This window comes from Scophthalmus maximus, chromosome 1, assembly GCF_022379125.1.
Source record: "Scophthalmus maximus strain ysfricsl-2021 chromosome 1, ASM2237912v1, whole genome shotgun sequence".
Lineage (NCBI taxonomy): Eukaryota > Metazoa > Chordata > Actinopteri > Pleuronectiformes > Scophthalmidae > Scophthalmus > Scophthalmus maximus.
This window is the reverse complement of record NC_061515.1, coordinates 11,835,488-11,854,473: the sequence shown is the minus strand read 5'-3', so window position 1 is coordinate 11,854,473 and position 18,986 is coordinate 11,835,488. Positions and strand designations below refer to the sequence as shown.

At 44.7% G+C, this 18,986-nt stretch overlaps 2 protein-coding genes across 3 annotated transcripts; one reads left to right on the top strand and one right to left on the bottom strand.

Moving 5' to 3' along the window:
* Positions 1–80: 80 nt before the first annotated feature.
* Positions 81–14,220, top strand: virma (vir like m6A methyltransferase associated). Its single transcript, XM_035635705.2, has 27 exons — positions 81–207; positions 637–749; positions 1,725–1,811; positions 2,755–2,803; positions 2,889–3,051; positions 3,147–3,266; positions 4,326–4,538; positions 5,109–5,839; positions 6,129–6,266; positions 6,344–6,570; positions 6,670–7,197; positions 7,295–7,449; positions 7,531–7,613; positions 8,504–8,597; positions 8,736–9,124; positions 9,231–9,386; positions 9,478–9,713; positions 9,800–10,049; positions 10,148–10,365; positions 10,492–10,624; positions 10,873–11,016; positions 11,101–11,255; positions 11,528–11,624; positions 12,141–12,307; positions 12,431–12,780; positions 13,575–13,721; positions 13,822–14,220. Exons 1-27 carry the CDS (start codon positions 145–147, stop codon positions 14,031–14,033), a joined length of 5,418 nt encoding a protein of 1,805 aa, XP_035491598.1. The 5' UTR covers positions 81–144; the 3' UTR covers positions 14,034–14,220.
* Positions 14,221–14,358: 138 nt separating this feature from the next.
* On the bottom strand, positions 14,359–18,521 carry rnf41l (ring finger protein 41, like). 2 transcript variants are annotated; one of them, XM_035637348.2, is made up of 7 exons: positions 18,133–18,521; positions 17,772–18,028; positions 17,432–17,638; positions 17,139–17,278; positions 15,854–16,016; positions 15,629–15,749; positions 14,359–15,381 (listed from the first exon to the last, which is right to left on the bottom strand). In XM_035637348.2, exons 3-7 carry the CDS (start codon positions 17,635–17,637, stop codon positions 14,977–14,979), a joined length of 1,035 nt encoding a protein of 344 aa, XP_035493241.2. In that variant the 5' UTR covers position 17,638; positions 17,772–18,028; positions 18,133–18,521; the 3' UTR covers positions 14,359–14,976. The 2 variants fall into 2 exon arrangements, with proteins under 2 accessions (XP_035493241.2, XP_047189568.1); XM_047333612.1 differs by lacking the exons at positions 17,772–18,028; positions 18,133–18,521 and having other exon boundaries at positions 17,432–17,750.
* Between the last annotated feature and the right edge of the window lie 465 nt (positions 18,522–18,986).

Genomic DNA, 18,986 nt, shown 5'->3' with positions numbered 1-18,986 from the left:
ATGTGTGTTGTTTTCAATGTAACCTAGTTTCGCTTCAGTGTATTTGTTTGTTTACGTCACACTTCGCCGCAGCTGAACTTGACCCGGAAGTGCTCACCATCCCGGAAGTTTACCCCCTGGCCTGACCGAGAGCGAAAAGAAGCGATGGCGGGGGAGATTTCAACGGAGCTTCTTTTTCTAGATACGTTTAAACACCAGAGTGCAGAGGTAACTCTCCCGACGCGTCGACACACCGCTCTGTGTTCCCCACAGCGCTGCGTGCATTCAAAACATATACCGTGTGTATTCGGGAGTTCGGGGGCAGGGATGTTTAACTTCCGAGCTAACGATGTTAGCCTTGCTAACAGTAGCGCATGATAACAGTTCACAGCTTTTATTGAACCACGCACTTGGCGTTCGTACATCTAGTTGCACCAAACAGACGCGTTGAATGTTATCTTATCTTCGTAGTCGTACATGTGTGCAGCTGTTTTCCCATTGCATCATTGTGAAGTGTTCGTGCTAGTTAGCCAGGTGGCTAATGCTAACTTTAGAGTTTCAGCCTGGCCATGTTTACCTCGGGGGGGGGGGGGGGGGGGGGCTGCTCTCGTCAGTGTTCTCTAAGTGTATGTCTTGGTTGTGATCAATTCGCTTCAGCTTACCAACGTGGATGTGGTGCGGTTTCCTTGCGGGGTGCTGATCACCGAGGTGCGGGTCATTCCTCCAGGGATTAAAGCTCACAGCAACTTACCTGACAGCAGAGCGTTTGGGTAAGAGCTACAGTGCACTCTCACACAACCAGGAGACGTCTCCTCATGCCTTCCAATGTAAAAAATGCATGTATCAATCAGCTGACATCTTATAGGAACATATATGTGAGAACAATGCAGACTGATCTAACATTCATTTTGTTGACCACGTCATTCCCTGACACCATGTTGCCTTACATTAACAGTATTTACTACAATGTCTAGTGTGATGAAGAATTTAAATTTCCATCTCAGGTATCGGCAGATACTCTGAGATCAAGTATCAGAACTGCATTGGGAGAAAAAAGGGGTTGAATAAGGGCATCCCTATTTGCTGGGAATCCTCAACCTCATTCCCGGTGATCGGCTCTGGTGGTGTTTGTTTGCTGCTGATACCTGAGACGTGTGTGTGTCTGTAGGAAATGGACAGCCCCACTGCATTTACAAATGCGCGAATGAGTTTGACACCTGATTTCCATTGTTGAGCAGGTCCGGATTCTCACTGAGCCTGTTTTGGATACATGTGTGTTGTAATTTTACTGAATGAATGGTCTCAGTGGTTAACATTGTACAAACTGAATCTAGATCAGACCAGGCCTGTTTGGTGGTGATAAAAAGGGTGAACAACAGATAGATATATTGTCCTCTTGGTATTACAAATCTACTCTGATACTTTTGAAATAAAAACATGTAATATAGTCCAGTATCGCACAACCATTAGCATTAACTTCAACAATAAACATATGATTTCATTTACACATATCTGACAAAGCCAAAAAACCCACTTTAAATGGCACTTTAAATAAATGTAGCATTATTACCAGAACTGTTGCATTGGATTATAATAGATTGTGCTGTTGTACCTAACATGTGGCCACTGATTGTATGTTGTTGTATAGCCCACCCCTCTTTTGATGTATAACTCGTAACTAGTGAAGTGTTTTGAATAAAAGAGGATTGGGCACCAACTTTGTATGTGTGCTTCGGTGTTTCCAGGGAGACGTCTCCTCATGCCTTCCAGCTGGAGCTGTTCTTCAATAATGTCACCAAACCCAACAACCCCACCTTCAACAGACTGGGCAGGTCTGAATGATTTTCACTCTTTTCACTTATCAGGCCCCGAGCGTCAACCAGCAGGAGGCTGGCGAAGGCCCTCTTGTTGATTTTGTTTTTGTTTTCCTGGAAGCCTCTCCTTATTCACCATCTCTGAAGTTCCCGTCCAGATCTTAAAAATGCTTGAGTCGGTCTCACCTGTAAAGCCAGTCACGGTAGCATCCGAACCCTGTTCTCAGAGGCCAGGCTGCACCCACTCATAGTCAGGTCTCTTTGTTCCTATAACTGGTCTCTCCAGAAACTCAACCCCACCCAAAGTCACTACAAGTGACACAAAGACTTTGAGGTCCCACTGAAATACAGTCAAGCATTTTTATTCTAACCTCATAATGATAGAAATGTGCATAGTAGTGCCAAATTGAAAACCTGTATTTAGTGTCCCATTGTGTAAGAGAAAGCTGTGAATGGATGCTGTGTTAATATCTACGAGGAGGGTTAGGGGGAGATTATTTTTGCTATTTAAATATCTTCCAAACTAAACAGATGTGACTGAAATGTTTTTGGACAAATATTTCTTCGCCTGAGTCAGTTGGTGTGGAGATATGGTGATACTAATAATACTGTCATGGCATGTAGCTTTTTTGTGATAGCAGTTTGAACACACAGTGTGTGTCCAGGACGGCGTGTTACAAAGATTGTTGGCCAAATTGGAAGTCAGGTTATTACACGTACATAGTGTGTGATTAAGATCCTTCTCTCACAGTTGTATTTTAAAATTTGCGAGCCCGTGAAACAATGCATTGACTCCTTGGGATTATTTGGAACATGACACCAGTTCAACCAAGGACTAACAGATGACTGTTAAAACATGCGGTTGAAAATAAAATCAACAATGAAATTCAAAAAATGTTCAATTGTTAAGTTTATATTTGCACAATTTTTAAATCTCCCCTCTCTTCCTCTCTACCCTCAGTCTGGAGTATGATGAGAACAAGTCCATTGTGTTCAGACCCAGCGGAAAGGTAAATGTTTCCCCTAAACAAAGAAGTTCCAGTAAATATTCCCCCTTTTGATTTGTGAAAATGTTAATGGGTTTGTAACGTTCAGGTGAACACAGATGGCCTGGTGCTGCGTGGCTGGTACACCAGTCTGACTGTGGCAGTGTACGGTACAGCAGAGCGCCCACATGGACACGACCAAGGCTCGCCCCCTCCTCCACCACCCCCACCCCCCCAACAGCCGAGCGGGCCCAAGAGGATCATTAAACAAGGTGGGCATCATTCAGCTGAAACTACCCACCACCTGAGACTTAAACATCCATCTTCTTCTCATCCTAAATCTGTTGCACTGTTTTGTCTTTTTAAGAGTGGGAAAAAGACGACCAATACAATGGTAGCCCACCCAGACCCGCACCCAGAGGGCCTCGTACTCCACCTGGACCTCCACCTCCAGATGACGATGATGAGGAGCAGGTTCAAGTGACGGGTGAGAGCTGTACATGTGTTCTCTGCCATCACATCATGTCGTCCACTGTTAGATCCCAATTTATCAGCCATGCTGTAATAGTTTATTGATGAATGTGAGGGTTACATTCAGTATGGTTATCTGTTTCTTTGTCGAGTTGCTTTCAGACATGCACTGAAGTCTGGACATTTTCCTGAACTTTTGGAAACATTTCTTGCAAAACAAATTGTAAGACTGAGCCCACGTGAGAATGTGAGCAGGAAAAACTCAGGGAGATTCATGGCGAGTGAGTGGGCAGTCTACTTAGGTGCCAACCCTCGCCTGAATGTTCCTGGAAGTTTTCCTGCTGTTGGGAGAACGTGACTCGGACAAATCTCCTGCTGCGTTCTTCATTTGTGAACGGCAATCTCTGGAAAATGTCAGGAACCAAAAGTTCATGTATGCAAACAGCTTTAGTTTTGTCTTTCTGTCACGTCAATTTACTCCCAGTGGGCTGATGGCTCTGTCTTTAGTTATGGATAATAAAGAATTATAGTGCTCTTTTCCATGTTTTAGCTCATCCACCACAATTTTAATGTACTCTGTGTCTACAGTTGTTTACAACCAAGGTTGCCCAGTGTTTCAACTCATTCCCTACAAAGGGAAACTTAATATTTGTTGAATCTTGCTGTATGTGGTTAATCCATTACAGCAAGCATAATGTTGAACTATGTGTGTCAGTATCACTATTGCTGTATGTTAATATGGTTGGAATCTGCCAAAAAATTGTCCTTGCACATATTACTGGAACTTTACATGTTCCCAGCAAGTCTCTTCATGCTGATTCTCCCAGTGTACTGTAATTAATGAAAACAAGTGGCTACCTGTCAGGCGGTAAATCAAAAAAAAACCAAAGTTTTTTCTAGCCTTGAAAAATTGTTTCAGTCACTGTAAATTATATCCTAATCATAAACATGCCTTTATATATATATATATAAAAATATGTGTGTATAATAAATACATAGTTTGCATGTTCATGTATGCCCTGTGGGTAAGTTGGTTAAAATATGCATCCTTGTGTCTGTGCAATGCCATTTACAGTGGGCGTAGTCAAAGATGAGCCAAGCGCAGGACGTGACGACTACCTCGAGGCTGTGTCCCCGGAGCGATCCCTGCCTGCCGAGGAGACGTATTCGGATGCCGAGCAAGAGGAGGAAGGCGATGAGGAAGAAGAGGAGGAGCAGGAGGAGGAAGAGGATGCCCGGACAGAGGGAAGTGCGCCAGAGGAGGAGGAAGAAGAGGAGGAAGATGAGGGTGAGGACGAGGAAGAGGAGATGGAGGAAGGTAGGGGAGTTCTTGTGAGAGTAGGATAGGCAACGGTCCCAAATGGACTCTTGTCCCTGGACCCCCTGGTACTTCAAACACATCAGACTTCCCAGGGGGCCACAGGAGAAGGGTCCACTTACGGCTGATTGACAATACGAGAGAGTGTGTGCTCTGGCATGCTGCCTCCATCTACAATCGCTGGATGCTCCAGACTCTCTAGTAGCCCGCCCCGGCCTACTCCTAAGGCTTATGGTCGAGCCTCATAAGCTGTGTTGTGCAGGGGTACCTCACACATCCTCACACGGCTGAGGTTGTGCTGTTGTCTCATCCTGCATGTCAAACTAACCCTGCATGTATGAGTGATGCTGACATGTGTGAGTAGGTCTGACGCGGTATGCATCTGTGAGCAAGCTATAGAATTTGTAGTAGTCACTGACCTCCACGTCCTCATTCATTTCCACATGCAGTTTTACGACTCAAATCCTTTTTCAGAATTTTCATGCTGTAAATGAACTGTTGTCAAATATCCCCCCTCTTCCGTCTCTCCCATCCAACCAGGTGATGATGGTTATGAGCAAATATCCAGTGACGAAGACGATCTGGATAATGGTAGCTTCAAGTTGGCCACCTTTGACATGGACTACACTCCTGAGGACCTGGCATCTGTCCCACCGGTCCAGTATGACCCATATGAGAGAGAACTCAGACCCCTGCTCTACTTCACTCCACCTTACAAGACTCGCTTCGATACCCAGTTTGAAAAGGCCAGTGTGGAGGAGCCCATGGATGATGGTGATGCAAAAGGAACAGCATGTGTAGAGGAAGCTGAGGCTGTTGCCCAACTGAAAGAACTACTAACTAGCATTGGCGATGACAGAGACACTCACTGGGTCACAGCTCTGGAAGAGGCACCTGGTCTGCTGGCTAAAGGGTTGGCGTATTTAATCAAACAGGGAGACAGTGAGGTGGAGGATCCTGTTAGAGTCTTAGTCAAGTGGGCTCTACAAGCTCTGAGCATGGAGATTGCTCTCACACAACCCATCGCTCTTAACCTCAGACAATTGAAAGCAGGGGCCAAGCTTGCATCATGCCTGGCAGAGTGCCCACAGGGCCTCACAGCGCTGCTGCACGAAGGTGCCCTGGGTGTGCTACTGGAGCTGCTCCACGCAGACCACGTCTCCTCCACACTAAAGTTGTGTTTCCTGAGAGCTCTGGATGCTCTGACGGGTGCTCCTACCGGGGTGGAGGCTTTCCTCCACACTGGAGAGTCGGACAAGAGTGGTTATCAGGTTAGCAATGATGAACAATTTTTTTACCAGGAATCCCTGGTTGGATTCCCCCCAGAGCAGTAGACCAAAAATGCGAGGAATATGTTTGATCTTTGATTTCACCGGTCTTTTTTATGCAGCACATATCAAACTGATTCTGTCAGTTACCCAGAAGCTAGTCTGCCTCAGAGATTCAGGACTGACTCCCCACCCTTCACATTTGCAAAAAAAACAATCAAGAAACAATATTTAACAACAGATATTGTTTTTCATTATCAAGATTGGTCACTGCCTTTTATGTCCTTCACAGCATCTAGTCCAGCTGTTCCTGCACGAAGAAACAGTGAGGGTCATAACTGCGGGCAACGCCATACTACAGAAAAGTCACATGTATGAGGTACTGGTCGACCTACAGCACACAGCAGGAGCATGGAGTGAAACGCAGCAGGTACATTTAGACATGGGTATGTTGGTAACTTCAGACATGAAGTATATTTCTCTAATTATCACAATTATCATCCGCAGGAGGAAATGGAGGATGCCGACAGCCCCATGGAGGAGGAACCATCTTTAAGCTCCTCCCCAGTGAGCGAAGCAGAGCTTGACAGGTTGGCGGGGCTTTTGGAAGAGTTACATCACCTGCTCGATACGGCCCCTCACTGCATGGTGCAGCCACCTGGGAAAGCATTCCCAACCTCTGCAAGAATAACAGGACCGCAGGAGAGAGACGATCCATATCCAACGCTGTATAGGTACACATTTAGGCATGCTTGACAATAAACCACACAAAAGTTGAATGTAGTTTTGACTCATTGATTGGCTTTATAACACTGTGCTTCCCTCTTTCTCAGGTATATGAATGCGTGCCATTTCTTGGAGAGCACGACAGTGGTGTTGTCTGCAGCCGCAGCAGCTGGGCACGTCGGTGTCACCCAAGCAATTAGAGAGCTACTGCGCTTTCTGTCGCTCACCCAGTCAGGTCTGCTCTTCCTTCTCGCCCAGCCCACTCCCACCAACCTGCTCCTGCGTCTTCTGGCATCGATGGCAGAGGCAGAAGGCGAGGAGAGCACGTTTAGCGGAGGAGAGGGAGCACTCACCGGGCCCAGCTTCGGCGAGGAGGGCTTTGGCGTGTGGTTAATGCAGGCGCTGCATGCTCTGCAAGGTGTGTCAGAACTCATGTGCCACGTGGCCACAGGGGGGGACGGGGGAGCTGGGCTGGAGGAAGGTGACAACGCAGAAGTACTGGGCTTGCTTCATGCCCTCTATCTGATGACCTTCACTCAGACTGGTCGCAGTGCCGTGGCCCACGTTTGTAGCCTGGACAACAACCTTTCTTGTCTGGTCACACTGCTCCAGCACCACAGCAAAGATGGACAAGGGTACAGCAGCTGTCTTCTCCTCCTTTTGTTCCTCTTCCTGCATGACTTTTATTTTGTTTACGTTGTTGTTTCATTTTGTTTGTTTCCTCTCTTTCAGGGAGGCGAAGTCTCGGAAAGCAGTAACATATAATTATGCCTGCATGCTTGTGCTACTTGTGGTGCAGAGCTCTAATGAATTGCGGATGATGGAACAATTTGCTTCTCCACTACTCGCCTTAGCCAAGGCTGACGACACCAATGCCAAATTACAAGGTAACGATTATCAATGTAGCACTTATTTATTTTGCCTTATAACAAGGCTTTGGTGTGAATGTATGTGCTTTGGTTCTTCAGAACTCAGTAAATGGTTGGAGCCTCTGGAGAAGCTTCGCTTTGATATTGCCAGCATTCCCACCCTTCTAGACTACATCAAACAGGTACAGATCTCTCACTTGATGTACACCCTGCTGAATAAAGGCAACATTTTAAAATGTTTTCAGTCTGAGTAACTCACATATTTCCAAAATATATCTTCTTTTTTTTAAGAGAATCCTAATAACTGTAGAGTTATATTAACTTTGTGAGTGAAGAATCAGTGTTTGGGCAGCTGCCAGCAACATCGTTTTGGGAAAATGTGCATTTCAAAATCAAGGATGTTCTGGGATGAATAAAGGGAAATTTAAATGATTGTATCACTGGTAGAGATAGATACTTATCCCAGATATTATTGATAGCAAGCAGTAAAGTAATAACTAGAAGACTGAACCCGTACTATTGAACAGTGGTTGGAAATTGTAAGACAGATATACACCGGGGAAAAACTTAACAATCATCTCAGACTGAGAGAAAATGTTCTTGTCAATAAATGGACCAAATCGATGATTTATGACACAGTGGGAAACTGATGTAGACATTTCGAGACAGTGGACTTAAAGACATCCCCTTTAGATATGGACCATTTTAATCATGGCTTCTTTGGTCTGTATTATTTGTTAATATTTATTAATAATCCTTTATTCGTTATTTTCCATTTACTTTTAAGCTTTCTGAATGTAGAATGATAATCCAACATTTTCAGTCCTTTTTGTTATATCCTCAAAAGCTAAATAAAAAGCATTGAAAATCACATACTCAAGCGTGTCCTCATCTGCATATTTACCTCAAAATCATCAGATATAGATTTCCTTGGAATGCTGCGCTTCACCGACGAGTCTGAAGAGCTCAAACGTATACTGTACCTGTTCTGTTGCATATTTGAGTCAAGGATATATGCAAATAAAGAGCACTGTACTGTATGTCTTAAACATGTGCTTTCTCTTGAATTCAGAATGTGGAAAACGTGTTGACTGCCGAGGGAACTGGACTGGTCGCTGCGCTCAGGGTCCTCTGTCACATTGCCTGCCCCCCTCCTGCTGTAGAGGGTAAAGACACAAACCATTATTTATTTTCACGGTTGCTTTATCTGTAGCTAGCTACATTGTCTTCTCTATCTTTAAAGTTTTTAGTTAAGTTGTTTTAATATCGTACACATTTTTGTCATGTCTTCCTCCTTTCTGCAGGCCAGCAAAGGGATCTCAAGTGGAGTCTTGCAGGGGTCCAGCTGTTCTCAGGCGAGGGTCTGGACACATGTGTGCGTGTCCTGCAGAAGCTGTGCAGCGTGCTGCTGCAGCCATGGCGTGTGCACGGACACATGGGCCCCACGCCGCAGCGCTGCATGATCCTCAGCATATGTATGAGCACGCTCAGGTTGTTGCGCACCATGTTGACGGAGCTGCTCCGTGGGGGAGCGTTTCAGTTCCGGGACACTCGTGTGGCCAGTGTGTTGGTGTCGCTCCACATGATTGTTTGCTCCATCCCTGCATCTGGACGTCTGGACGGGGAGGAGACCAGAGTTCAGGCTTTTATTGTTGATGTGCTGCTGACCTTCACGCAGGGTGTCAATGAACAGGTGTGTGTGAGTGAGGGAGGACGAAGGTGTGTTTGTGTAGTTAGTAATACGATGCAGGAAAGATGTCACTGTCCCTTTTCTGAGACAATGTGTGTGTTTGCTGCAGGTGACTCATACAGAAGAGAGTCTGGCCAGTAACACATGGTCGCTGATGCTAAAAGAGGTGTTGGGCTCGCTGCTGAAAACCCCTGAAGGTCTGTTCTCTGGCCTGACTCTGCTCTCCGAGCTCCTGCCTCTCCCACTGCCAATGCAGAGCACTCAGGTACCCTACTTTTGCCCCACTGTCTGCCTAGCTATTTTGTACTTTGCTTTTCATGAACATGTTTATCTTGACATAATGCTGTCTCCTGTAGGTGATATCAGTCCAAGATGTGGCTGTAGCCTTAAACACAAGGAAGCTGTGGAGCATGCACATACGGGCGCAGTGGAAAATGTGTTCTGAGGCGCTGAAGTGTGTGTGTGCAACCACCTGCCCTCCTCTCTTAGCCATGCTGAGGAGAGTGAGTGTTCAACTGGCAGACCTGTCTTCACCCACTGCAACGCTCATCGTCAAGATCCTGGTGGAGCTGCTGCTGGAGGAGCTGCAGCCGTGAGTCAAGAACTTTCACACACTCATTGATTTGCGTTCATGCTGTCAATTGTTTTTTTTAATTAAATATTGTGTGCTTATTGCAGGGTGGAGGGGAAAGGTGTGTGCTGGGGCCAGGCCCTGCGTCTGCTTTCGTTGATGGATACCTTGGTGTCACAGAGAGCGTGTAAGAGCGCAGCGTTACACCTCCTCTCCGGGTCCGTCTCTGAAAATGAACAGTTGGCGGAGCTGTTCCCCATGCTTCTGTCCCTGCTGGTTCCTCCAACTGACCACTGCTTACAACAGCAGCAATGTAGCGAACTAGTCGGGACAATATTACAGTCACTGTGTGACCAGGTAACTAATGCAGTGCACATAAAGGCAAACGGCCTTGTACCCAAATCCATATGGGGAGAATGATGAAGCCTAAAATGGAAATCTCTTGTCTTCATCAGGACATTTCGTTAGTGGTGTCTCCACCTGGTGAAAGCTGCGTGTCCGAGGTTGAGCAGCTGGCCAATGCACTTCCAGGACGAGAGATGATGTCATCAGTGTGCAATGTCTTGTTGGAGGTTTTGGGGAATGCAGATAGCAGCGTCCCACTCCTCCTCACCTGTATCAGGACATTGGCATTCCTCACAGAGAATGAATACGGACTCTACCACTTCAAAGTGTAAATCGCAATGTTCCCTTTTTGTCTCCTGTCATCAACACTATCTCCCTTCATGACCACTCTTTTATGCATAGTTACTTCTCTTGGTCAAAAAAAGTCTTTCATTTCACTTTATCTTTCTTTCAGTGCTCTGAAGAAACATGGCGCGGGTCTCTGCTCGCTCTTAAAGAGGCTGGTGCTTTCATTTAACAAGGACTCGGCAGATCTGCTCTCAGCTCTGCTCGACTTCCTCCGACAGATTCTCAACACAGAAACAATGGTAACTACCTGGTTTCATGGCTGGTTCATGTTTGATGTGGAAATGATTTTTAAAATGTCAAATGAAACCAATTAGAGATTTTGGCACAGTAATCTTGCTCAGTAATCATAAAAAGTGGTACAATTAGGAATTTCTTCTAGGAGATGGTGTGTGTGTTTGAAAAAGTAATTGTGCATTAGGTCTCATGTAGAGTTTTGTACAGTATGTGATAGTATTTTATTGTGAGATCTGTCTGTATTCTAATCCAGTGTGTTGAGGAGAGTCAGGGGTCCGGCGAAGAGTCGTCCTTCTCTTCTGCTCCACGGTTTCTGTCGGGCTCTGAGATGAAAGCTCTGCTGCAGTGGGAGGAGTCCGAGTCACATCCACTCTCAACTTTAGAGAAACAGATTACGGTACAAATAATGCACACTTTAACTTTTTTGTTAAAGAAAAGAAGGGTTTATGCTGCTTTGACATTAAACTTACTATGTTTGTAGAAAATATGTAAAGAAGATGAATCACTGGAGGCCATGTTGGAAAATGTGATTGTTCTGAGGCAAACGCTGGAGGCGGCCACTGACACTCCTCCAGCAGCTGATACTGAGCCCACTCTGCCGGCACACGAGACACTCGGGACTCAGTTTAACCACAGGTATTGTCTATGGATAACACAAAATAACATGGAAAAGGTTGTTTTTTTTAATGTTTGTTTCCTTTTTGTGTATCATTTTGTCATCCACCATAGTGATGCAGTAAAGATCCCAGCTTAGGAAAATGTGAAATGACAGAATTATCTTATCAGATTTTCTGAACAAAATGGTGCAAAAATAACTTTCATTGATCTAGAACCAAACCTGAGACATATCAATTAAAATGAGCTGCGTGATAAACAAATTATTACCTGTTTGTATTTGATATCTGTAGGACCGTGTTTATTCTGTCAGAAGCTCTCGACGAGCAGCTGAAGGCTCTGTGGTTTTCTCCCTTCCAAACTGATGACATAGAAACAGAAATTGATACGGTAAGTGTGTATGAATTTATACAGTACATTTGCAAGAAAATCAGGGAAATTCATAATGGCTGCACAATTATGGTAAAAAGTATTTACTTGTGTGAATATTTTACTCTATTTTATATCATGTTTATTGCATCTGGTTGAAAACTACACTATTATTGTTTCTTTGTCAAGTAATAGCATCCATGATTATATAATAGTAATAATAAGATAATAATAACATATACAGTTTTCAAAACAAAGCTACAAACAATATGGTAAAACAAGAATACAACATTAAAACAAGGACACAAATTTAGACTAAACTTACACATTAAAATACAAAATTAATATAAGGAAAAAAACAATAAAATCAACAATAGTAAAGAAAAAAACAAACAAACTGATAAATAATAGATAATTGCCTCATTACTACAGTGACAACCCCAAGGCGAGCAACCCAGTCTGGTTTAAACCAAAAGTTTCTCTCACTCCCATGATAGCTGCCATTTTAAACACAACTCTCCTCTCTCTATTGGACAGGTGAAGGTGGATCTGGTGGGTCTGGCTCAGGAGTGTTGTCCAGAACTGGACTTGAAGGCAGAGCTGGAGCGCTCCTTCCTATCTGAGCCCTCATCTCCGAGTCACTCCAAGGCTCCTAAAGGCTTCAGACTGGGCAAACACAAGCATGAGACTTTCATCACGTCAAGGTACACTTTCAGTTTTTGGTTGCATGTTACTTTGTTGTTGTTTTTTTCTCCATTTGTGTATAATTTTCACCAAATCTTTTTTCGATAAACTTAATGAATATAATCTCATGCATGTCCCTGCAGCGGTAAATCCGATTATGTTGAGCCTGCTAAGAGAGCCCACATCATGGCCGCTCCGCGTGGCCGTGGAGGTCGAGGAGGGTTTGGACAGAATCTCTGCCGGCCCCACGATATCTTCCGCCAGCGCAAACAGAACACTTCAAGACCCCCCAGTATGCACGTGGATGACTTTGTGGCAGCAGAGTTTAAGGACATCACGACCCCTCTTGGGCTTTTGCCCCCTAAAAGGCTTCCAAAGAGCTCACCCAAACCCCCCACCAGAGGACTATTCACCGGCAACAGAGGCAGAGCCACCTTCCACAGCCAGACTCGCTTTTTTACTCCACCACAACCCAAAGGTGTTCTCCTGTCTGGTAGGTTCACACAGCAGAGTCTCATATTGAGTCACAGGCGCATACACACAATCTTCTCTGTCACCATCTTTTGTCCAAAATGTTATATTAACACCTGTGTTTATGATCACAATGTGGCGTAGTTATTATTCGTAGCCACAGTTCACGCCCATAGTGCAACGTAGTTGCTCCAATCTTACTGTGTTGTTAATGGACACTGTTTCCCCAAACCAACACAGTTGTGCAATGGCTCAGGTAACTGCATAGTAAACAATGTTTCATGATTAGTTCTCTAATGGGTTCAAAAGTAACTGGGAAAATTTGAAAAGATTTTTTTTTAAATTTCTAAATTTTGCAACTTTATCAATGTCGACTGGCCCATGAATTATATTTCACCTGATGTTATATGACATTACTTGTGTATTTATTGCTAAAATATAACACTATACACTCCGTGCACACAAGTATACGCTTAACTGAATATATTCATATACTTGGGAACATGAAAATTCATACTTGGCCATAAAAACAGAAATCTAAAGTCATGGTCCACTTACTCGCTTTTGAAGCTCAAATGAAATGTTCACAGTTATCGTGGATACAGTAAAAGTTATAATACTTATTATGACAACTTCATGAACACTGAGCAAATTTGATTTGGTGATGAATATGGTGAAATGTGATTGAAAGCTCTGGAAAAAAAGTTTTTTTTGCTGTTCTCTCCACAGTAGGATTCTGTAATTTTTACATGGTGCAGGTCAGAACCCGCTCTTGCTCGCCAGAGGGTGACAAATCTTTTCTTTGTGGTTTGGAAGGTAATTACACGAGAAGAGAAGGAGGCAGAGGATCGTCATGGAGCGGCCAGGTTCCAGCTGTCACTCACAGAGGAACCTACAGTGAACCTCGGGGAGGCCAGGGCAATTTCACGCGCGGACCGCTGCCTTCCAGACAACCCCCAGCAAGTATGAAAACCCATGCGCACACGTTTGTCATGATTTTGTTGCATGACTTTCTAAACACTGAACTGAAAATATGATTGAGTTTTTGTCTCGCCTTTTCCAGGTGCATATCGCCTGGCTCCTCGGGACCGAGTGCCGCGGGGCAGAGGAGGCACCGGGCTGTCGTGGCTCAGTGGGGGCGGAGGTGGCGGCGGTGTTGGAGGAGGAGGCGGTGGGGGAGGTGGAGGAGGGAGGGGCTCTCAGGGGAGCAAGTTTAGCGGCGGAGGAGGGAGCGGAGGTGGGAGGGGCAGACATGTTCGCTCCTTCACCAGGTAAATCCACCTGGGCAATGACTGCAGCCTTTCATGGCAACAAATGGACCAATAAGGATAACTTGTATACTGTCTCCATGGAAACGTGGTGTGATGATGTTGTCACAATGACGTACAGATGTGTTGATGTTTTATGTTTTGTTATCAGGAGTTGTATTCAGAGAATAAAGGTGATAGTAATTGAGATTTTACTTGTGTTTTCAAGGATACCGTTATTAGAATTACCGGTAGCTTTCCTCAGAGAACCTTATTACCCGTATGATGCTTTAAGAGAGTTACATGATCAACAACACCGACTGCAATGCCAGAACATCTAAGTTATAATTCTGATGATGTTAATGATACGTGTAGTCAAAAAACAAACCTTAAACTGAACAATATAACAAAAGAGCTCTTAACATTTTAGGTGAACTTAGACTTGGATCATAAATAAGTCTTGGGAATGCCAACTTTTCAACACAGAAAATGCAGCTTTGGGGGATCAGTAACGAGAAAAATAGGAATAATTTAATCCTGAGATCAAGAAAAGTAAAAGTTTTCTACCAAAACCTGACGAATACAAAATCCAAGGGTTATTACATAATGGTCTGTTTGCAAACATGATTGGTGTGGGCTGAGCATGGGTTTACAAAATACATGACTGTCTGGTCGTTTGAACTTCCACTACTTTCCCAGTTGAGACAAAGATTTACACAAAGACCTGCCCTGAAATGCAACATATGTTTCAGTTCACCGCAAAACCTTCTCTTTCGATTTGAACTAATCTACACTCACATGTAATGACAAAAATCCTAAAAGTCACCATGCCAGAAACTACTTAAGTTTCAGTACATACACCGTACTCCTTAGATTGATGACTAAACCTGTGTTGGAAATTGCTGCCAAATATTAATAGAAAAAAAGAAAATATTTTCTGATCTGGCTAATATCCTGTCAGTCCAGTCTCCTCAGATTACAGTCACCTCCCGGCTCTTCCTCTTGATGCAGTCCAGAGTCAGACTCCGGGTACCACCCTTGCGCCCCCCCTCACCCAGCTGCGGCGATGGAGGTGGACCTGACGCATTTAAAGCCTGAGCTGAATGTAGAGACGGACTAGAGGCATGTAAGGACGACTCCCTCTGCTGGTGTCTTGTCGGCTTGGTGTTTGGCTCCCAGCCGGATGTGTTTTGCGCTCCCTGATGCCGGTCTGCGTCCGTCTGGTCCACAGGATGCAGACTCTTAGTCTGCTGCAGGTCTCTGAGGAGCTCCAACAGTTCCCTCTTCTCCAGCTCTGCTTCTGCCAGCTCCTGTCTCCTCAGTCGCTCAGCCCCCAACAGGGCTCGCATTTCACACATCACACGTGACAACTGACCCTGCAGGGAGAGGACACGATGTTTCTCAGCATGTGCGACGTGCTGCACAGCATAGAGCTTTCTGTGTTATAGATGGGTAGATAAAGCATTTAGGTCCTGGAAGCAGTAATGAAGAGCTGTCACTTATGAAGCATGAAGTATTCTATCATTGTACGCTGTGCCAGGACTTGCCAATAGTATGTTTCTCTTAGGTTTTGACTGTGAAACCTAAGATATAGTAAAGAAGATAAACAACTCTTCTCGTCACCTTGAGCTCCTCCACCTCGTTCTTCAGCTGCGACTCTTTCTGCACCATGTGTCTCCTCTGCGAGTCCAACCGAGACTCCATCTCTCGCCTCACCTCCTCCAACTTGCACAGCATCTCAGCTCTATACCGTTGGTATTCAATGAGACCAGAATTATGATCCGCAGAGGGAATCCAAACTTGAGGCAAACCAGACACTTATGTTTTTCTGACCACAGACGTACACACCTGAGCATCTCCACTTCCGTGCGCAGCTCTGCCACACAGTTATGTTGTGATTGATCTGTGGAGAGAAGTGTATGGCCACAGCCGTTTGGACACTCTCTGCTGCTGAAGTTACATTCTGACAAGTGAGCCTCCAAACCCCGTCTCTCCACCTGCACAGGACAACCTGAGAGGAACGAGGTCCAGTGAGACATGAGCAAACTTTTTAGATAAGGTAATCAGCTTTAAAGGAGGCACCAAAATATTGTTCAAGTAGTTTCACTTAAATATAACTCCTGTCAAACAAAAATCACAAAGACTAATCAGACGTGTTACAAAAATCTGTCTCAAGGTTAAAAAGGTCCAACTTAATGTAAATGGAATATGTTCCTGATTTTGTAATAGCATAATAGTCGACTCTTCTGTAATTCTTTCAAGGAAAAATTAACAAAGTCTGCTTTTTTCTGTGTAAATGAAGGTGCATTTAATTTCCACAATGTACAAGAAACAGAATTGAAAAAGAGTTGCATCGAACCATAGCATATGTAATTATTTTATATTTATGCTACAACTATTCAAATTTATCGTTCTTGATGCAGATGTACTTAACTTGTCACAGGTAACAGCAAACACAGAGAGTGGAGGAAATATGATGAATTTTGTGTTAATCTATTTGTCGCTGTCTGGAAAAGCATGCAGAAAGTCACACTGCAAACACACACACACACACACACACACACACACACACACACACACACACACACACACAAACACACAAACACACACTGCCACTACCTACCACAACGGTAACATATATATTCTCCACCTGCCAATGACAGGTCACAGTCACATTGTGAGCACACACACTTGTAAATACTTTGAAAGCAAACTTTTAAAATGCTCATTAAAGAATGATGGAAAGTTGACCCTCGGTTGTGTGTGTGTGTGTGTGTGTGTGTGTGTGTGTGTGTGTGTGTGTGTGTGTGTGTGTGTGTGTGTGTGTGTGTGTGTGTGTGTGTGTGTGTGTGTGTGTGTGTGTGTGTGTGTGTGTGTGTGTGTGTGTGTGTGTGTGTGTGTGTGTGTGTGAGAGAGAGTGTGTGAGAGAGAGAGAGGTCTGAAGAAGTCCCACTGGTGCACTTGCTTGTGAAGTAGCCATGACAACAACAGTCACCTGTTGCTCCCCCATGCACAGGTGTCACATTACCTTTGTACAATTTAATCCTAAAGTTACTATAAAAGAGGTATGACACAACACAAGGGATGAGCAGCCTGTGTGAGTGAGTGAGTGAGAGAGAGAGAGGAGTCGTACCCGTGTTTGAGCAGGATATGAAGGCAAACTCGCACTCATCCTCATGTGTGTGCAGGCTCTCCAGGGAGCAGAGTGCCTCACACCCCTGGGCTGCGTTTACACATCGGATCTGCAGACGGTTCAGGTCATTACGCATGTACCTGTAACAAAACACACAATGACAGAAACACTATCAGTGACATGGGCGGTGAACATTTGTGATCCCACTGACTTGCAGGAAGACCAGTGGTGAAACTAAACAACGAAGGCACGAGCAGAGACAAAGACACACAGCTGCAGGTATTGAGACAGACCTGTACAAGGGTTTCAGACTGCCCACATCCAGTGGCAGTCTGTCCTCTGGACAGGAGTGATGATGGACCAGCCAGCTGCTGATGCATGCGCTGCAGTAGGCATGTTCACAGGGCGCCTGGAGGGGACGCTCCAACACGTCTCGACACACACAGCACAGCAGACCCTCGTTCACATAGCCCACAAACCTCTCAAGATCATAGCCCATCCTACTACCACACATAAATCACATAGAACATGACAGAAGTTGTGAAGTGAAGAATCAGTCAGTCTAGCCATGGTGTTTGCTCATTTGTTTGTTCACTTCTTTTCATTTTCAGGTATGACATTAATGTGTCCTACCTGACAAGTTAACTCTCACTTCATCCAGGTTCTTCTACCTCTTCCCTTCTGTTAATTCCAACTCCACTGTTTCCTCCACAGGTGACCTCCACTCTTGACTTGCTGCTACTACAACCTCTTCATCTTCTATCTCTACTCCACTTAGTGCTCCATCACGGTAAGGGTCTCCTCTCTCCCAAAGCCCTCCCCTGCCTTTGGGACTGCGTTTCCATAGAGAGGTATCCCTGACAACGAGGATTCAGGACCCTGGCGGGCAGCTGTCAGACGAGATCAGACCAGATCAGGGAGACAGACCGTGTTACAGGAGAAGAAGACTTCACTCAAAAAGACAAATTCCTTTCCGCCCTTGTATTTGCCTTACCATAAAACTGTGTGGTGGTGTCGCCTTCAGAGATTACTGCTGTCCTTCAAATGTTTCTGTCTATGTTGATGACCCACAATATCCTAGGTTCCTCTTTCTGCCTCTCTCTCTCTCTCTGCATGTGGGATTAACATGGATAACTCTCTCTCTCTATCCCTGATTGGATTACAGACTGCAGGACATCAGATGACAACATACTCTCGGACCACAAACATCAAAGAGCAACCCATTCGCTCGGACTCATCCCAGTCGGTTTATGGTCTGTTAGGTAAGACTCAGTGGGAAAGACCTGATCCTCTACAATGTAAAAATACACAAAGATACACACAAAGATCTGACCTGCAAAATGTATTGAGTTACTTTAAGTAGTACTGTTTTGCATTATTGGACTATTACTACTGATGAATTAATGTGAAGCTGCACTGTAGAGTTGTTGCTGGTTGTGGCGGAGCTAATTTAAACTATGTTGTGTATAATCGTGCAGATTAATGTATTATGTAACAAGGCACACTATGTATTAATGCTCATGAAAGTTTTTTTAATCTTAAGCAGCAATGTAACTTCTTATTATAGTTTGGCAACCTTCTCAAAAGAATGAGAAAACTTTCTCAAGTACACAAGCACGCACGCACGCGCACACACACACACACACACACACACGCACACACACACACACACACACACACACACACACACACACACACACACACACACACACACACACACACACACAAACAGACCAAAAATGTCCTCTCTGTAGGTGAAATGGGGTCAGTGGTGTTGAGGGTACTGGGTGAGCTCGATTTATACCTCGGGAGCGGCGGGTGGCGATAAATCCGAGGAGGACGTCCGCG